Source organism: Diabrotica undecimpunctata, chromosome 2 (assembly GCF_040954645.1).
Source record: "Diabrotica undecimpunctata isolate CICGRU chromosome 2, icDiaUnde3, whole genome shotgun sequence".
Classification (NCBI taxonomy): Eukaryota; Metazoa; Arthropoda; class Insecta; order Coleoptera; family Chrysomelidae; genus Diabrotica; species Diabrotica undecimpunctata.
Genome location: NC_092804.1, coordinates 32,586,473 through 32,607,287, shown reverse-complemented (window position 1 = coordinate 32,607,287; position 20,815 = coordinate 32,586,473). Strand labels below are relative to the sequence as shown.

General features: G+C 34.0%; 3 protein-coding genes across 4 annotated transcripts in view; 1 reads left to right on the top strand and 2 right to left on the bottom strand.

Annotated features, from left to right (window-relative positions):
- Window positions 1-204: 204 nt before the first annotated feature.
- LOC140434380 (WD repeat-containing protein SL1-17) lies at window positions 205-7,735 on the top strand. Its single transcript, XM_072522572.1, has 7 exons — window positions 205-362; window positions 417-544; window positions 604-770; window positions 1,785-2,014; window positions 2,584-2,771; window positions 2,828-3,005; window positions 7,617-7,735. The coding sequence occupies exons 1-7, from the start codon at window positions 360-362 to the stop codon at window positions 7,704-7,706; spliced, it is 984 nt and encodes a 327-aa protein (XP_072378673.1). The 5' UTR covers window positions 205-359; the 3' UTR covers window positions 7,707-7,735.
- Window positions 7,736-14,272: 6,537 nt separating this feature from the next.
- On the bottom strand, window positions 14,273-14,944 carry LOC140433640 (uncharacterized). The gene has a single exon (XM_072521621.1). It carries the CDS (start codon window positions 14,942-14,944, stop codon window positions 14,273-14,275), a length of 672 nt encoding a protein of 223 aa, XP_072377722.1.
- Window positions 14,945-17,180: 2,236 nt separating this feature from the next.
- Window positions 17,181-20,815, bottom strand: part of jus (EB domain-containing julius seizure protein) — a 411,352-nt gene continuing 407,717 nt past the window's right edge. The window contains exon 6 of one of the 2 annotated variants that reach the window (XM_072522570.1): window positions 17,181-18,910. In XM_072522570.1, the coding sequence (XP_072378671.1) occupies window positions 18,747-18,910 (164 nt within the window). In that variant the 3' untranslated portion in view covers window positions 17,181-18,746. The remainder of the gene's footprint in view (window positions 18,911-20,815) is intronic. The other variant, XM_072522571.1, reaches the window with a different exon arrangement.

Here is a 20,815-nt window from a genome sequence, read left to right as displayed (position 1 = left end):
TGACATTTTGTGTAGTCTTTCAGTTGCCTGTTTCGTTTTTATATTTATAATTTCTTATCCGAATCAGTATAACTTTGTTACATTTTAATTATGAATATTAAACTATTTTACAAGAGTATTTGCTCCAAAAATCAAATTAAATATCAATAAAAATTATTTTTTCATCGCAGATGGTTTTGAGGTATAACAGCAGATGGCGGTATATGATATTCTGATTCTGACAGATGTGTTGAGTGTTGACTGACTTCGGACTTTCATAAACTTAACAACTTAACCTCATTATTTACTTTGGGAATGCCGATTTATTATAAGAAAAACTTAATTTAATTTAGTACCCAGGTTTAAAATAATAAATAAGTATGGTGAGTGTCTACTTACTTTGAATAGTGTTTATTTTAAGTCACTGGTATTTTCAGTATTCGGTGTTACACAAAAAGGAAAATGCTCATGACGAATGCATTTGGAGTTGTTTTTGGGGTCGATATGCTCCTGAAAAAAAGAAAAAATCCGAAGACGACAATCAAGGAGACGATGAAAAGTCCAGGTACTACCGTTATGTTGTAAATATTGTCATTTCAATACTATTACTATTACATATTTTAGAGATTCAATCCTATCTGATGAGCCCCCAACTGACTATATTGTTACTGGTGGAGTAGATGATTTAGTTAAAGTTTGGGAATTGCAGGATGATCGTCTAGTTCTTAAGCATAATCTAGAAGGACATTCTCTTGGTGTTGTGTCAGTAGCTGTCAGTCATAATGGCAAATGTAAGTATTTATAAGTAAAAATAAACTTTTGTACCATAAGAAAATTTATTAGTTTTTAATTGAATGATAATACACATATACTAGGTCTGTTCCTAGTGCAGCACATTCAAATGTAGTTGAGTGTAAGCTACATAAGCTAATGCCAAACAAAAAACATGGCTGTATCACTAAACAAAGGAACGTAGTTAACCTTTGAGTTGTGCTTTAAGTCAGTTAATTTTAGTACATAGACATAATACAAATAGACTGACTGTTGCAATATGGGTCTGTTCCCCTGTCTGGTAGAGAAAACTGATACATTGGCCCTTTAGGTCTATTTGTATGTCTATGTTTTACTACTTGTTTATCTTTAGATATTTTTGTTTTGTTTTCTTTTACTTTTGATTTTCCTTCTTCAATTTAAATAAACTTTATTATAATTAGCTAGGTATCTGTAAAAAACATAAAAATGGGTGATGAAATATAATTATCAACCCAATTTAAAAGAAACAAAATAAAATATTAAATTAAAATTTGTAGGTACTTTAGTTTTTAAAATTACTAAAAGCTTTTAAATTTAAATTAAACTAAAAAGAAACAGATATTTCTTTGTAAACAAACACATGTGACAGCTACACAGCTGTCAAATTCAGTTGGAAGGTACTGTGCAAGATGAGTGTAACAAGTATAGGCAGTCTATAGACATCTATCAGGTAGTCACCTTCTCAGAAGCAGGTGAAGATTTATCTACACTGATGTTACACTTTTTTTGCTACACTGTTTAATGAAACAGAGTGGTGTAGCTTTAGGGACCAATAAGTTGTACATCAAAATTGATTTTACGATTTTTTTTATAAAAATATAAAAAATACCTAGTTGTTCCAAAGAAACAGCTGTCTGCAACATACTAAAAATTAAATTTTAGCAGTATTATTAATATTTAATAGTAGCAATTATTAATAAGCTCTGGGAATATTATGTTTCTATTGATGGTTTGATTATCTGTGTTTATTCTGTGTAAATATGTGTTTTTAGTATGTGCGTCAAGCTCTCTAGATTCAAGTATGAGGATATGGGATTTAGAGAAGGGTGAAAAGATTGCAAATGTTGATGTTGGCCCTGTAGATCTTTGGACTGTTGCTTTTAGTCCAGATGATAAATACATTATTTCTGGATCTAGAAAAATTACAGCATATAGTGTTGAAACAGCCAAAGCTGAACAAACTTTTGAAACTCGAGGAAAATTTACTTTAAGCATAGCTTATGTAAGTACATATTTTGTTTAATATCTGAAAGTTACAACTGTAAGGTTTAATTTAGTGTATATTTCATTTTTATTAGTTTTTGTGTAGTATATTTTTTAACATACATTAAAGGGTTTTGTATTAGTACAAACCCTTTTTTCGGTCATGATATCTTTGAGGGAAGGGTACTGAGAAGAATATTAGGCTCTATAAATGAGAACAGCAGGTGGCTAATCAGATATAAATTTGGACACAAGAAATTACCTTGGTACTTGATCATGGAGGAGAATGACTATAGAATATAATTAATGGTTAACAAATGGAGGGAGGATAGGGCTCAAATTAGGCTATAGAGCCATAGGATGGAGGGATGGAGTGGTTAGCAAGTGAAAGTCAGAATAAAAAAGAAGAATCTGGTGAAATTTTTCGTAAACGTTTGGGTTTAACAATTTTTTTAAAAACTGGCATGTAGTTTTTAAATAAGGCATATTACTTTATATAGATATACGATCTGTATGTTTTTTCCTATAATATATTTTATTTTGAGAAATTTTTCATTATTTTTATATTATTTTAAATACTCTTTTTAGAGTCCAGATGGAAAATACATAGCAAGTGGAGCTATTGAAGGCATTATTAATATATTTGATGTAGCAGCCAACAAACTGTTGCACACCTTAGAAGGTCATGCTATGCCAATCCGTTCTCTTTGCTTTTCTCCCGACTCTCAACTACTGCTAACGGGCTCTGATGATGGATATATGAAACTTTATGATGTGTAAGTTGAGTTTTATCGTTTGTTTTATGTATTCTTATTTTTTTTTTTAATTCAAGACGAGATCAAAAAACCCGTCTGATAGGAACATTGTCAGGCCATGCTTCCTGGGTTCTTAGTGTAGCATTTTCCCCTGATGGCAAGAACTTCGTTTCTGGTAGTTCTGATAAAACAGTAAAAGTTTGGGATGTCGCTACCAGACAGTGTCTTCATACATTTAATGAACATACAGACCAGGTAAATAGTATACATATTTTTTTAATTCTATAGGGGATAAATGTGGATGCTTGTTGTATCTTTATCAAACACATTAACACACTTAATGTTTTTTGATGCATAGTGCATTAAGTACTTCTATCCATAAATCAAAGACTTTCCTCTATTTTTACAGTATAAAAACTTTTTACATTGTTAATAGGTGTTTTTTTTTTCTAATTTTATAGGTATGTCACATCTTAGCATATTCACTACATTTATTATCTAATTTATGTGTTATTAACCTTCATAAACTCGACAGGGGTGCATGTGCAGCGCAGTCATCAATTCCTGTAAATATATGTCAAAATTATTTTTTAATATTTATTTCTTCTTAACTATTTGTCAAATATAAATTCTTAATGTGGCATACAAAATATGTAATCATTGGCTATTATTTTTAACAAATTATAGTAAGTTTTATTGTACAGTTGCACTGTGCTCAGGTTTATTATCTGCTTATTTCAACAAGCAACTGGGGTGCAAACATATCTCATATAAATATAATGACAGTATTCCCTATATAAGTGGCCAGTGGGTCCTGGGATTCGCCAATTTATGTACACATGATATGGAAAAATCGCTGCAACAGCAGTGTGTTAGATGTGCTCACTTTGCATGGCTCTTTGTATATAAAGCAAGCCATCTAAATTTCGAAATGAAAAAAAAGCATACTGAGGAAAAACAATGGGCATTACTTGAAAGATAAGACTGTGATAGTGATTTTGATGATTTGGCATTAGAGGACAGTGGTAGTGATATAGAAGAATCATATATAGTGACAAACTCATAGATCGGAAGATGTGTTGTATGTTAGTGATAATGAAGATGACTCTGAAGATTCCATTGATGTGTTGGGCCAATCTGCAAATTTAGATTGCCAAAAATTCCATTTGTGACAAAAGGAAAGCAAGCAAAATACAACATACTAAAATATTATGTATATAATCTTATTTGAAACAAATAAAAAAGGTAATACATACTTATTATTGTAAGAACGTAATGAACTTTAATTTTATTTTGCAAGAAGAAATAAAAGCAATTTATTGGTTTACTCATCATTTGTGGGACACTACACGCTGCTAAGGAACCAGTATGTGTGTTTTGGAGGCAAAAATATCTTATCAACCAGTAGTATCAGCTGCACTGTCACGCAATAGATTCCAGAAGATTATGTGCTTTCTAAGATTTTTCAACTTTGAAACAAGAGAAGAAAGGAAACGTGTTTTCTGTGATAAATGTGTGATTAATTATCTTCAATTAGGGATGTTTCTGATAATTTTGTTTCAAATTGCAAAAAATTGTATAATTTATCTGAACACCTGTATGTTGATGAACAGTTGGTGCCGTTTCGATATAGAGTTCCTTTTAGAGTATATATGAAAAGGAAACCGGACAAGTACAGATTAAAAATTTAGGTAAGTTTTGATATAAAAAAGACAAGCATAAAATTGTTAGGTATAATTGGAAATTTACTAGAGAGAGGTCAGGGGCATTATGAATCTAGTAAATAATGTATCTGAAGTCTGTGTAATTACAACAGATAATTTTTTAAACAGTGCTGAATTAGCTGATAAATTGTTAGAAAAAAGTCTTACCCTGTCCGACACAAAAATTTTTTACAAGCATATATTACATAACAAAGAGTGCAGTAGACACAACTGATAAATAAACAAAACAATACTCACACATACAAAGAGTAACCGGAGGCCGATGGCAAAATATTTTTCATTTATTGGTCGTAGGTGTTCTAAATGTATATAAACTTTGGATGAAAAAAACCCAGAGGGGAAAAAATCCTTTGGATAATAGAAGAATGTTTTTGTTGAAGCTATAGTAACAGTAAACCAGGTACCAGTAACTGTAAAAATATGATTAGCAGATACAATCATGAAAAATAAATACATTTTACAATAACACAACAGAAGATGCCATAAAACGATTGGAGGCATTTGAAATGTAGTGCTATCGACGTATGTTAAGGGCCTCATATATACACCCTGGGTCCCTGAGTCCCTGGGTGTAGATGTATATCCTGGCTGGCCAATCTAGGAAACGGACTGGTATAACGTTAAGTGATTTATTTCGTGTTTTGCTGTAAATATGTGATGGGTAGCTACGACTCCTTGTTTCTCCAGTCTGTAATTCGATTCCCTGACGCCTGAAACAGCAGTCGCTGCTGTAAACCCCTTCTCTGCCGCAACGCGAACAAAACTTTTTCCATGGGTTTTTGCAGTTTTTACGGCTGTGACCTGGCATCTTGCATCTAAAGCATGCCGTTTTCGCATCGTACTTTGCTTGGTCCGTGCGTCTCCAGTTTCCACGGCAAATCTGATTTGCTCGGGCCTTTTCGTCTTCTAGAGCTTCGTATTCTTGGGCTAAATCCTGTAATTCGGCTAAGTTTCCGAAATCCCGGCGGCGAGCATAAAGCTTATATTCTGGTAACAAATTTTTGGATATCCTTTCGACTTCTTGGTTTTTGGAAAAAGATCCTTCTCGTCTGATTAATGTTTGAATCTCCGTGATATATCTATCTACTGGTTCGTTCTGTCTCTGTTTTCTGTTTCGGATTTCCTCTTCTAGTTGTAGCAAATATCCCCTGGGATAGAAAGCTTTTTTAAAATCTTCGCTGAAATCTGTCCATGACTTCCAATTTTTGTTATTGTTTCTGTACCATAACAAAGCGTGGTCTCCTAATAATTCTGGTAATGCTCTTAGTAGATCTTGTTTATCGATCTCGTAGGCCAAGCTTAATTCGTCTATCCTCTCTAAGAATTCTATTGCATCCGAATGTTTCTTGTCGAAGTGTGTGTTCCACTTTCGTACTTGATTTAGCAATTCTGGTTGCCCCATTTGTTTCGTTATTGTTAATTCCTGTAATTGTCTTCGGATGCCCGAAATTTCCTGGGTCAGTGTGTCGGATTCTGTTCCCTTGGAAGTTTTTTCTTTTGGGATTGTTCCTGTAGCTTCCTCGCGATTTTTAAAATATGTTCTGAGTCGTGCTCTCAATTCGTCGACGGTTCCCTTGGGATCTAAGCCGCATTTTTCGGCCTCGCTCTGCAATTCCTCTTTGCAAAGTCGATTTATCCACGACGTACCTGTTACTGAGTCTGTGTCTTTATCTGTCGGCATGTTATTAATTTTTGCTCAGGCGCCAGTTTGTGATGGGTAGCTCTTTCGGGGCGACAGATTCAGTAAAACACAGGTTTGAAACAAAAATAAATCTATTTAGTATATATACAATAAATAAAAAATAAAAAAGGAATTCTACGTTGTATACTTATAAAACAAAAATAAAATGAATTCTACGTTCCCGTCTGGGTCCCGCGATGAATGAATTCCCCGGCGAACGTCTATAAGAGAAAAGAAACTAATTATTACTAATAAAGAAATGAAATAGCAGACCCACGGTAATGTTCAATACACAATACCGATGGGTTCCGCTTGGCTAAGGACAGAGTATGATCCTAAATACGGAAATCTCTCTGTCCCGGTTGGTTCTGTGCAGATCCATGGTAATGCTCAATACGCAATACCGATGGGTTCCGCTTGGTTAGGGACAGAGTATGATCCTCAATACGGAAATCTCTCTGTCCGGGATGGCTCGCAGGTTCACTACACCGGCGAGTCAGGAAGCCTAGAGCGCTAGCTACAAGACTGTCTAATTCCGCTATTCACACGCCTTAAATAGCCGTTCTGAATCCCACTTCGCCGTCACGTTGTAGAAGTGGATGCGCAAATATTGACACTCCCACGGTTCGAACTGTTAAACGATCAGAGCATCGTTACAAATAGAAGGAGATGGGTCAATGTGGTCGCAACATCACTATAAGATAGGCACCTTTAGAAGAAAAATAAAACAACACACAATAGCTAAACTGTCAGAACTAGATGTACAATAAGGACATCAGAAACACGAACAAAAAAAAGTGTGTTATAAGGTGCAGTCAATTTGTATGTTTATAGCATTAAAAAAAACTATGTTATAAGGGTTTAAATTTGTGATTTAATGATTGATAACATATTTTTTAAAATTATCAATATTTTTGACTGATTTTTTCGATTTGTTTTGTAATTTTATGCAAATAATAAATCTTTTAGATATAAAAGTGGTCTATTTTATACCTGTACTTTACAAACGAATGTTAAACATGTGAAGAAATAAAATAAAACTTGGGTTTGAACTTGCATTAGCACTTACCTTGGTATTCAATGTACGTTTTTGACATAGGGTTTATGAAGGTTAATAAAAAGATAAAATTGTTTCTGTTAGATATGATCATTAGATTTATATTTGGACGGGTTTAAACTGGATGTTATAAACTTTTTTAAATCCAAAAATTTGGAATGAGATGTTTAATATAGGTGATAGAAATGTCAAAAATCAAACAATTTTTAAATTAAATTTTTAATAACCTATGATCCGGTTATATTGACTCAAGAACTTAAATTGAGAACTATATCTTAAATTAAGAACTATATAGAAAGGACATCTTTTTTACCACGAAAGCTAACAATAAATCATAGAAATATTTCAACAATCATTTTTAGTACAGCAAAATTGTTTACTTTAATAATAGCATTGTGTTTTAGGTGTGGGGCGTGACATACAATCCAGACAGTAATAAAATTCTCTCAGTATCTGAAGACAAAAGTATCAATGTATATACTTGTCCTGTTTAGATTTAGCAATTATATTTTTTTAATACTTATTTTTATTCCTTCAAAACCTAATTCATTTTCCTTTTCTTTTCAAGTTACTTAATAATACTGATTTTATTTCATGACATGGAGACACTGTTCGTCTCCATTATCGTTAGATAAATAAATAGTAAGGACAACAAGATACTGCTCGAACATATAAAACAACAATATAGTACCTAAAAACAATCACAAAGTGAAAAAAAATTATTGGGAATTTTGGAATTGGAAAACACATTTTAGAGATCTATACAAAAACAACCAAAAGACACATGCAGAACACGAAGAAATAACAGATAATAGAGATGCAGAGGACGTCGAACCTATTTATCTAACTAAAAATAAACTCAAGAGCCAGATGAAATTAAGGAGACTTTTACTCTATGAATTTTGCGTAAAAACATTCCTTAAACTGGCCACTCACTTGCGGATATCGAAGAGGCGATGGCATGCAGGCCGCGACTGAAGGCCGTTATCGAAAACCGACACATACGAGATGAGGTCGTTATCCGACGACCATTTCCTTCAGTTAAAAATCTCTATGAAACCGCAACTCTTCACCATACACAGTGCAGTTATCGAAGAGAAAACATGTCTCTCTCGCGAAAAAGGGCGTGTGCTTTAATAATTGTGCTTGAAACGCAAAAGAAAAAGAAAAGAGCGTACTGGGTTAAAGACTGGCTAATGAAAAGGAATAGGTTATCCCACATGTCACTTATGGCAGAATTAAAGCTTTCCTGTACGGACGATTATAAAAACTATTTAAGAATGGATGAAACATGTTTTAAAACATTACTTTAATTAGTGACACCTTTAATTAAAAAAACAAAACACTAAAATGAGAAGTGCAATTACTGTGGAAGAAAGACTAACTGCAACATTAAGGTTTTTGGCAACCGGTCGCAGTTTTGAAGACATGAAATATACAACTTTAATTTCACCTCAAGCGTTAGGGGTTATCATTCCGGAAACATGCGCGGCGATCTACAAGGTTCTAAAAAATGAATATTTAAAGGTAAATATGAAATTGATGACACATTTTAGATATATTATAATAATTCTTAGAAACGAATAACAAAAAGGTAAAAAATAAGTAATTAGAATTGTCTAAAAAATCATATCATATATTCTATAAATTAAGTTATATTCTATATACCGACATTTTTATTTGGTACAAGTAAATAATTGGATAAGTCAAAGTTATTATTGGACTGTCTATTTTCAAATGATACGTCACTATTGGTATAATTTATTGGTATATTACTGGGAGTAGAATCAATTTGACGAGGCGCAGGATACGCAATATATGTTGCTTCATCTAGCTTATCTTGTACTCCAGCAAATAAAATTTGGTTTACTAAATATTCTGAAACATTTCTTTGGCGCTCATTCATTCGTCTTAGTTTAAATGCGACCGTCGTACCAATACTGCTACACTCGTCGTCAGGTTTGGTCAACATTTTATATGCTTCATCAATAATGTCGTCTCGTTTAGTTTTTTTTTTCTTTACGTATAGTGTTATTGGAGTAGATAGGCACTCTAGATGAAGTGCTAGATAATACTGGAGTAGACGCATGTTCCAAAATCGATTCTTGGCTAGTAACCGATTCAACATGAATCGCCTCACTACTGACCTGCAACAAATAGTTAAAAATTACTTTTCTTTTTTAGTTTCCAGAAACTTCACAAGAATGGGCTCAAATTTTAAAAGATTTTGAAAATAGATGGAACTTTCCAAACTGTGGGGGAGCAATAGATGGAAATCATGTGCGGATAATCAAACCACCGAATAGCGGTTCCTATTTTTATAATTACAAGGGATATTGCAGCATAGTTCTAATGGCAATAGTTAACGCTGATTATGAATTTATTTATGTGAATTGTGGCTGCAATGGTAGAGTATCGGATGGAGGCGTTTTGGAAGTAACAGATTTTTTTGAAAAATTAACTGAAGGAGACTTACACTTGCCTAATAGTGATTCAACCACATCGAATTTAAATTTTGTTTTCGTAGGCGATGATGCGTTTGCCTTGAATGAACACCTACCAAAAACCATACCCTAACAAAAATTTAAACAACGAACGGCGTATTTTTAATTATCAGTTAAGCCGGGCACGAAACGTTGTAGAAAATGCGTTTGATATTTTGGCGAATCGGTTTAGAATACTTCACACAGAGATAAATATGAAACCAGAAAAGATTGACCTAGTAGTTATGGCTTGTTGTGTCCTAGCTCAACAGATATAGAGGACTTAAATTCAGGAACAGTTATTAACGGAAACTGGGAGAAGGGTACAGTATGGATGGACTTCAGGCCAGTGCTTCTCGGAATGTATCACAGCATGCAAAGGATGTCCGTGAAATGTATGAACACTTTTTTGTTGGTGAAGGTAAAGTTTCTTGGCAAGATCGGTTTTTGTAGTGATAACTAATATTCATAAACATGTTAGGTATATAAAAATTATAATACTTACATTTTCATTTTCTTTATCTTCTACCTCATCCTCACTACTGTTAATTGAAGAAACAGTCTCACGAGTATCTTCGTGATTAGCGGTAAATAACAAAAGTTCATAATACCACAGCCCTGGTGTATAAATATCGTCTATACTTCTTTTGGACTTTTGAACATTTTTCAATTACGGAAAGCACTTTGCAAATTATTTATTTTGCCGCGCACTGTATCCTGAGATGCTTCAACATTAAAGGTTTTATAAAGGTTTATTAATTGTTGATACGCTTTCTCTCTTAAATCCCGATTCGCGTAAGATTTATCTTTAACCTTCCATAGGCAAGGGTGTGATTGATAAATATCAATGAATTTACGTAAAAATTCGGGATTATTTGCACTTTTGTTCGCTATCTTTTCTTCAAAAAATCGGATTTGTTTAACGATGTCAGTTAAGATAATGGACTGCAGATGAGATGTCACACACGTGCAGTTTCGATAAGCGAGCGCGCCGATGCCTTTACGATAACTGCGTGTATGTGACGTTTTTTATCCTTCAGTTAAGGGCCTGTCAGTCGCCTGGCCTCTTCGATATCCGCAAGTGAGTGGCCAGCATAGTATCATAGGGATACTGACCTAAAATTTTATTAAGAAATTCGAAATAGAAACGAAGTTATAGCAGTATGTATAACGGTACGCACCCGAGCTAAAACTCGTCTTTATACAACACCGCCCCCCCGCTTCACCTGTAACTCTACAATGGCTTTCTAAAATTTTTTGAAATTTATCGAAAATTATTATTGTTTTGAAAATCGGAAAAAAGACCTGGATCTGGTGGTCATTTAAAAGGCGGTTGAAGTAAGGGGACGTATTAAAATAAACATAATATGAAAAGAAAATTCAAATGTAATCATTTCTGCAGAAAACAATTCTGAATTACTCAGTTCCTCGGCAAAATTGGTTAAAAATAAAAATGGAAATTTTCACTAATTTTCAAAAGATTTACCTGGATCTGGATCTGACTATCTCTTCATGATAATCGGCAGACTTATTCGACTCAAATGCCCAGGGGGCATTTAAAACAAACCCATTCTCGCTGCTAATGTGACAAATAATCTTTTTCCTTTTCCTAAAAATTTAAACTATTTGTCAGTTTTGAAATGTGAAATATGTAGAATGTAATTAGTTAAAGGATTTTTTAATGCCGTTGTCAATCCATCAAAAAAAGGTTGTTTAGATGATTTGACTGCAGTGTCTACCCATATTTTAGATTTTGTATGCTCAGTGTTCAACCATGCCTCATCCAGATAATAAATTTTGCGCTTCTCTTCTCTATAGGTCATCTGTTATCTAAGATATTCTCGTCGTCACACCAAAATGTCGTCTATGTCTAATAAAAGGGCATTTCTTTCTCTGCATTGATACTGAAAATTAATTTGTTTTAATCTACAAAATGTGTTTTCGTCAAATTTGGCAAATCAGGATCATCGTTCACCTACTTTAAAAAATTCATTAATCACCGTAAATACACTTTGATTACAAGCTTCAACTTTACTCGTTTCTTTTTTTACATTATCACCAACCACTAATCTGTGATTTTTTATTGTTTCTGTCACTTCAGCGCTAAGAGGACTTCTTGTACTTCATTTTGGAGAAGGAATGTATTTTCTACTAAACTAATTTATCAGCTGAATCAGTGAACGATATTTTTGTTTTCAACAACAGTAATTACGTTTACAGTTTCAAGTCATACAGATAAAAATAAATACTTAAGTAGTTTTAAAACGCACTACAAATAATTACTACTTGGTCAATATTAACAGCATAAACATAAATTGTTCTTTAATCATCAAACCGACAAAAACATTACTAACAAATCCATTCAAAATACAACACTTCAATTTCAATACCAAAATAGTAAATCTGGTCCGAGCCTGTGTTATTTTGACATAGTTTTATATTAAAAGTACCTTGATATAGTTTTCCCATTCTTTCAGTTTATCTTCGGTCGATTCTAGCAGTTTACCGTCCATATTCAGCATAGTGTCTAAGGTTGTTCCCTTGTTAGTTGACGTAAACTAACTATAAAAACTATATATAACTATAAAAAAATCGTGTTTTTGTTATAATTCTTATATTTTAACACCTTTTGTTTCCAGCCATTTCTCCTTTGCTTCGGTTATTTTCTTTTGCATTCTCCGTCCTTCACCTTGACCAATGACATTGAAATAATAGGGCGTAGTAAGCGAGATATTGGGCAATAGTTCCTAGTATTGGAAACGACGGCGAAACAGGTCGGTCTAGTCATCAACGAAGACAAAACCAAGTACATGTTGGTTACTAAACCTATAACAAATGAGAAACGGGAAACAATCTTTGGAAGTTATCCTTGAACGTGTTGACAGTTTCACATACCTTGGCTCGCTAGTGACTACTACCAACAAAACAAGCGAAGAAATTAAAAGGCGAATAAACCTTACAAATAGGGCTTACTATGGACTCCAACAACAATTCCACCCAAGAATCATCCAAAGAAGAACTAGAATTATATTTAAAACACTGCCGAGGCCGGTCCTCACATATAGGCAGAAACAGTGACTCCGTCGCATAAGGCTGAAAGACTTGGGAATATTCTAGGGAACTATAAACGACCAAGGGCAAAAAAGATCGACCACAAAAGATATTACTTCCAATTATACCAGCTAAAAACCAGACGTCGTAACGTTCATTAAAACACAGCGACTTAGATGGACTGGACTGGACATATAATATGAATGCCAGACAACATGATTGTAGGAAGGAGAACTAAAGACCGACCGTGAAGTAGGTGGTTGGAGTTGTGACCGACGTAGGGATGATGAATGACGAATGACAAAGTTTCAACGAATCTTGGAACAGACCAAGATCCACAAAGAATTGTTGAGCCAAAGATAGTGTTAATATTGATTCTCCGTCTTTGTCACCTTTTCCTTTTGATTCTCTACGTTTGTCCATTAATGCTAAAATCTCTTCTGTTATCTATTCCTGTTTGCTCTGTCTCTAGGTCCTATTGCATTGTTCATTTGCTCTTTAATAGTTTTCCACAGGACGTTTACGGCAGCGGACTCTGTAATTCTATCGTAGTCAACATTTCTTAATTAATTGTTTATCTACTGTCTGTGTACTTCCTGTGAACAGGATTATGATCGGAATTGATGCCAGTTCCGGGTTATGTTTTTGCACTGATGATAGCGTTGTGATATCTTGTTTTGTTTTGGTAAAGCCATGTGTTTGTCGCTAACACGTTGTGTTTTTGACAAAATTCGATAATTTCTTTTCCTCTCTGGTTCCTTACTCCAAATCCGAAGTCTTTAATCAATTAAGAAACTTTTCCTTTACCCAACGTAGCGTTAAAATCTCCCTAAGTTAAAAATTAGGTCTCGGTTTTTGGCCATCTTTATAAGTCTTTCTACCTTAGCGTACCACGCTTTTAGATCTACCATGGGCTTATCGGCTGTAAAGGTACCATTCCGCAACACGCGACCGAGACAGGAGACCGAGACAGGCGACAGATAGGCGAGACCGATTGTGGTCTCTCCACGTCTGTTCTCAATGCAATTATATCAGGGTCATTTCGTAGCCCGCGACCGAGACAAGCGACAAACGATTGTCGCTTGTCTGTGTCTCCTCGGTCTCCTACAAGAGCAGTAGTGAAGTGTGTCGTCCCGCGACACTTCTGATTTGGCGCTGATTTGTATATGCATTTTTGTTAATAATAATGTCCGAAATAAAATTTAGTGCTGAGGAACACGAATTGCTAATAGAGTTATTATCTAAGAGCCCACCACTATACGATCCTCAAGTAGAATCCTACAAGGATGTTATCGTTCGGGAAAATATTTGGAAGGATATAGCAGAAAAAAACGAACAGAACTGGTAAGTTACAATTTTATTTTTAATTCATTAGTTTTAAAAGGTATAACCTCTTGTGAATACATATTTATAATAGATACTATACGTAATTATAAAGGTTAGCAATAGTGAGATATTGAATATTCCAGTGTATACAGGTTATCGTTATTAAAAGAAATTTCAACCATGTACAGCTAAAATATTTATTAGTTTGTTCTTTTTACGTGATCCTCTTGCCAAGAAACTTTACCAGCCTCAGAAGTAAAATATTTTCTCAACTCATCTCTTACGGTAAATCCGGTTTTATTTGTATAACCGCCTGTGTGAATTAAAGACTGCATATTTGGATGTGACGTTACATCGGAACTATTCAACCGATAAACAGATTTCCCAGATTCTTCTAGAAAGCCTTCACGTAGTAGGTTAGGTAAACAACAGCTAACTAATATTAGGTCATCACATGTTTCTGGAGCAATCGCTATTGGTGTGTAAAATATTCTAAATACCTGGGCCAACAACCTAAATGCATTTTCTGAAACTCTTCTACCCCGACAAAGTCGATAATTAAAAACTTGTTTACTTAAATCATTCTTCGCGTCTCTTTTTGTATAAGGTTTCATCATGGCAGTGTCAAGACCAAAAGCTTCATCTCCTATTAAATAGTAACCTAGTTTTACATCAGTTACTGGAAGGCACTGAGGCTCAAGAAAATTAAATTTGTTGTCCATAATATTTTTTCCCATTACAGATTTTTTGAAAATACTACTGTCTCCCTCTTTGCCATAAGAACCGACATCTACCGTTATAAACTTGCTATTAGAGTCCACAATCGCTAAGACTACAATACGTGTTGTTTGATGAATGAACGTGTTTGCCATCGATGGCTCCCATACAGTTCGGAATATTCCATTGCGTCCAAAAGTTCTCAGAAATACGTTTGTAGTCGTCTTGTGTAGGCTCAGGCATAAATTGAGGAATTATTTTTTTCTTAAAATATGTAACACTTCTTTCACAATTCTTGCAATGTAACATGCAGATATTCTATAAGCATATGAGAGAGATGCAAAGATTTCTCCAGTAGCAAGAAATCTGAAAAAAATACAATTGTATCACTAAATTTTTACCAGTAACAATAACATCATTTTAACAATTAGTTGATACATAACACAATACTTTTCTTTTTTGCAGATGCTGACTGTAAAAAAAGATGGAAGTACATTCGAGATTCGTATAATCGTTACAAACGTAAAAAGAAAATGGCAACTGGATCGGGTGCTCCAGCTAAAAATTCCAAATGGGAGCTGTTTGAAAGACTTCGGTTCTTGGAACAGGTATCCACCGAAAGAGCCAGTGCCTCCAATATTTCTTCCGAAAGTCTTATGTCAACTGAAGAGGCAGAAATCTCCTTTGTTAGTGAAGAAAATCTAGATACGTCGATCCAACCGGCTCCGGAGACAGCCAAATCTACACATCCGCTAGCTAAAAAACGAAAGAAAGTCGAAGATGATTTTTTGACTTATATCAAGAAACGAGACGACCAGAGACAAATATTCTTGCAAGAAATAAACACTATCAAAGAAAATGATGACAAAGTTAATACATTTGGCAACCATATTAAATCTATAATGAGAAAATTGAACCAGCGTTTTCAAGTACAGGCAAGGAGCGAAATATTCAACATTTTGACAAAATATGAACTAATGCAAATGGATATGGAAAGCAGCATTCAAACAGCTCCCCCGACATCAGACGAACATATTTATGCTTCATCCGTCGTTTCTCCCTCTGGATCAGCCTCTGCAACCAATAGTAGTACGCCTGCTTCACAACATGATGGAGACTATTTCAATTCCCTTCTTTCATTATAAAATTAATTAATATTTTTTTTAGTATTAAGATATAAAACTTACCTTAAAGTTAAAGATAATTTTTCTTTTGATGTTATGTCGCCTTTCGTTTGTATGTCCTTCTCTATTAAATTGTTTATATAATCGAACTGTGTTTTATTCAGTCTAAAATAACCTCTAAATTTTTCTTCATCTAATGATAAATGATTCATTATTAATAAATTAAAAAAGCCTTCCTCGCGCCTTGTTTTAAATATAGAATTTATACAACTCCGTTTTTTTATTCGAAACATGTAATATAGAAGTATATCGTCATCTTCTTCTTCTTCCATTAACCTTTTAAAGAGTAGTTTCGAAGTCATTATACCTTCTTTTTAGCCGCACGTTTCTCGTATGTCGCTTGTCTCGGTCGCGTACCCAGTTCAAGGGGCGACAGTTCACTTGGTGTCGCCTGTCTCTGTCTCCTGTCTCGGTAGCATGATGCGGAATGCTACCTTAAGAGTCATAAGTCGGAATTATGTTATTATTTACCGGCTTATCACATAGTTAAATAAGTAGATATCGGTCAGAAAATGGCACAAAGTTTGTGACAACATTGTTCTATTTTTCATCTAAAATTACTTCAACTCCGTTACCATGAATTGGATGGTAACGAATTATTACCAGACTAATAGAAAGTTTTGTTTATGGTTTTAACGTTACCAGAACTGGCCATCTAACTTCGCTCGAACCCTATATCTGTATTCCTAAACGTTCCATATCGTGGCATGCGTTTGCGAGTTAATGGTACATGTTGCAATCTTAAAGTTCGTATTTAAAATATTTAGACTATTCCTCATGGGGATTCTTAGCACCCCTTTATAATCTAAGTGTAAATCAGATTTGCCGTCGACTAGGGGCCGTTTCTATTTGAAAGTTTTCTTGAGAAATATTTACGAGGAGTGGTTTCACGTTGCCTTCTCTGGTTTACATTTTAGCCGATACTCGGGACAAAGACGCTATTTACAGTCGCCCACTCTGGTTATTTCATTTCGTCGGTATCAGCCGTATTGGGAAGGCTTTCCCCTATCCGCCACCTAGAGATGCGCCCGATGGAGGACTAGCTATTCCACACAGGGTATTAAAAAATACAAAATGGTTATTAGAAAAAATTCGAATCTTTTGTATTTGAGAATTTCTTCATTTTCCGTTTTTCTTGTAGTCCATTTTTTGTCAGGTGAATCCCTTCGTTTGATTTTGAGTAGTTACAGGTTAAAAATAATACGAATTATTAACTTGTTAGCATTTTATTAAAAGTATTGGCAAGTAGGTGAAACATAGGTATACAGTACAAGAGTATAAAGATATAAGCTATAGTATAAATTTTCTTTGCAATATCAAACACACGACATAGTTAACTCGTAATACCGGTAAGCAGAGCTAAGCTCGTGTTTTAATCTGACAGTATTATTATTCTGTGTTTGAAACATCTAAATGCTTAAGTTCTACGTTTTAATAAAGAAATTTTAGAGTTAACGAGGAAGAGAGCCATTCAACAACTAAAAAAGTGATAGTCCACTGTTCTTTGTATGCTCATGAACGTAGCTTTGCTTTATTATCGTACAAGTTAATTGTTTCGATGATATTTGGCAGAAAGGTATACATTCTTTATTCTAATCCATACCAGACTGCAATTTTTTTTATTCAAACTGATTTGGGCACAAAGTTTTCCCAGCACTTTCTGTCCATGCCAGTTTCTAAGTTAGAACCGACTTTTGAGCATCTTACTGGATACGTATTATGTAATAGTTTTGAAGATAGTTATATCTGATTACGTTGTAGTTGAGGGTAAGAAATCTATTACTGACGCTATTAAAAAATCAGTAGAAAATTATTATTAAAATATTTCTAAATAATATAATACACGTACACTCACACTAACTCTATTAGCTTAATGAAAACATTGCAAGACAAATACAAACCTGTAATTTTTAAAATTATTATTTTGCATTAACTTATTCAAACCAATCCTTTGAGCCGCATTGTGAAGTAGCTAGGTGAAAGTTGCGACTTAAAGGATTTTTCTTCATTTTGGTTAATTTTTAAACTTAATTCTGTAAATAATTAAGAATAAAAATTAGGAAATAGTTTATTTTCTACTCGATTTTTATATTTTAGCAACAGATTCCGAAGCTGACTACAACGTTTGGTATTTACAACCATCTTCAGTCTATTCCATAAGGCGCTTTCCGTTAGATAATCACTAACAGGTTCTAAACGTTTCTATAAGCTACCGACATACAATCACAGCTTTTTATTTGGTAGTATCACAAAATATTCCCAGTATTTTTGTTACCACCAAACTTAATTTTTCTTGGTAAAATTAAGTGAAGCGGAATTAAATCTTTTTTTTTACTTCTTACATCTAAGCTCTGGTGCTACTAATTTAAATTGTGCTTCTCGATTACACTAATAAAGAACTCCAACTACAGTATATTTGTACGGTTATATTATTGTGAACTTCGAATGAAGAATGAGAGAGAATTTTTACAGGTATTGTACAGAGAATAATTTTGATTTTTAAAAGAATGTGATGACTGGGCAAATTAGTTACCTTTCTGGTCCCTAACATCACTTGTTACTACCGAAGTAATATATAGAATCTGAAAAAGTACTCTACACTATCCAACAACCACCCTCAACAAAATCAGTCTGTTTTCAGTTCGAAGCATCCGAAAATTATCCAACAGAATACCAATCGATTTCCGGTGACAACAAACGAGAACATGTGATTTTGTCGGCAAGAGGTTGGCACACTTAAAATTAACTTAAAATAATTCGCGAAGCCTCGCTGTTAAGCTTTGGGTTCCTGTATTTCGACTGTAACACTTTCCAACATGGGCGTCGTGGCCGAATTCATATTGGCGGCCTGCGGGGGGCTCTTGTTGGACTTGGTGGATGCAGCAGAGACGTTACTACTTCCTCTGGATCCTCGACGTGACCCTAGAAACAAACGCCCTATGGTAGGGATGTTACTGGTAACTTTTGGTGTGCAACAGTAAGGGGTAGGATTCTAACTACAAAGGGTACCGTAAAAGAAGTATTTCATTTTACCAAATTTTTACTTATCTACTACTTTTATCTAATAGTGAATGAGTAAAAATAAGGGGTATTAAAACTGATAATTAGTTCATTTAAAAATACATTACTTAAAATATTCAAGACGTTATGGGGCAGACCGGGGAATCCCGATACCTTAAGAGAATTTGAATTTTCAGATTAATTTTATATAAGTTACGTTTGTTTTTGAAAATACCTATATTACAGGGTGTTTCAAAAAGGTATGTCATAAATTAAATCGCGCATTCCGGGAACAAAAATAAATTGATTAAATCCAACTTACCTTAGTACAAAAGTGTACACAAAAAAGTTACAGCCTTTTGAAGTTACAAAATAAAAATTGTTTTTTTGCATTATCTCCTAAACTACTTGACATTTTGTAATAAAAATTGACACTTTCCTTTCTTGTTCTGAAAGCATTTTCATACAAAAGAAACAACAAAATCTAAGCTCACAGAAAAAATTTAAGGGGGGTATGCAGCCCTAAATCCCCCCAAACTTTTGAGTACGTTCAAATCAAATGAATTTTGTGGCATCATTAGTTTAACACATTATTTTTAAAACTTTTTTGCCTCCTATCACTTTTTCGAAAAACTAGTTTTTTCCTAGTTGGCCATAAAATTACAATTAGTTTCTACGGGTACAATAATTACAAACAGTTCCATCAATAATAGTCAATAATTTGAAGCTACCAGCTTATTGTGTGAATAAGATTAATATTAAAAATTTTGGTATTATAATGGTCTACATATTTCAGGAAATGGCAGATATGCATTAACTGTGGGTAAGTTGGATCAGATTAAATTATGATTTCAATAAACTATCGGAAATATCGTAGGTGAATGTCAAGGAAATAGCGCAGCAACCGCAAGGGGTTATGCAGTAAAATACCCCAATCGAAATACATCCGATAAACGATTATTTCTGATCATTGATCTTCGTTTACGGGAAACGGGTACATTCCAACCGCAAGTGGCTGGCAATAGTGGTCGTCCAATAATGGATGCAACGGATGAAGACATTTTAGAAATCATTGAAGAAGTCCTGGAACAAGTACAAGGGTAATAGCTGCTCAACTAAATGTTCCTCACATAAGGGTTTCGAGGCGTTTGAAGGATCAGCTGCTTAAACAATATCACTTAACAACGGTTCAAGAGTTATTGGTTGAAGATTATTCTAAAAGGATAGCCAATAATTGAGGGTTAGAATAATTGAAGCTGCAAATCAATTTCGTCAGAAAAATATGATTTTTCAGCGCATTCGGTTTTCCTTATTAAAACGATACCGAATGTGTATTGAAGAAAATGGGGGTCATTTTGAACATTTATTGTAATATCATATTTATAGAAGTTATAGACATTTTTTGTACTTGTTAATTCATTTAAGCCATTCATCATTTAGTTGCACGTAATTTTTTAAAGGTTAATGAAAAGAGCCGTAACTCAATAAAAACTATTTTTTTTTTAAAGTGATGAAAAGAGGCAAAAAAATTTTAAAAATAATGTATTAAACTAGTGATGCCACAAAATTTATTTGATTTGAACGTACTCAAAAGTTTGGGGGGATTTAGGGCTGCACACCCCCCTTAAAATTTTTCTGTGTCCTTAGATTTTGTTGTTTCTTTTTTATGAAAAATTCTTCCAGAACAAGAAAGTAACGTGTCCGTTTTTATTACATTTTATTACAAAATGTCAAGTAGTTTAGGAGATAATGCAGAAAAACAATTTTTATTTTGTAACTTCAAAGGGCTGTAACTTTTTTTGTGTACACTTTTGTACTAAGGTACAATTTATGACAAACCAT

Coding starts and splice junctions, on each gene's coding strand:
- LOC140433640 (XM_072521621.1), bottom strand. CDS start 14,944: ATGGCAAACACGTTCATTCATCAAACAACACGTATTGTAGTCTTAGCG.
- LOC140434380 (XM_072522572.1), top strand. Junction 545..603: donor GGAGACGATGAAAAGTCCAG/GTACTACCGTTA, acceptor TACATATTTTAG/AGATTCAATCCTATCTGATG. Junction 3,006..7,616: donor TTAATGAACATACAGACCAG/GTAAATAGTATA, acceptor ATTGTGTTTTAG/GTGTGGGGCGTGACATACAA.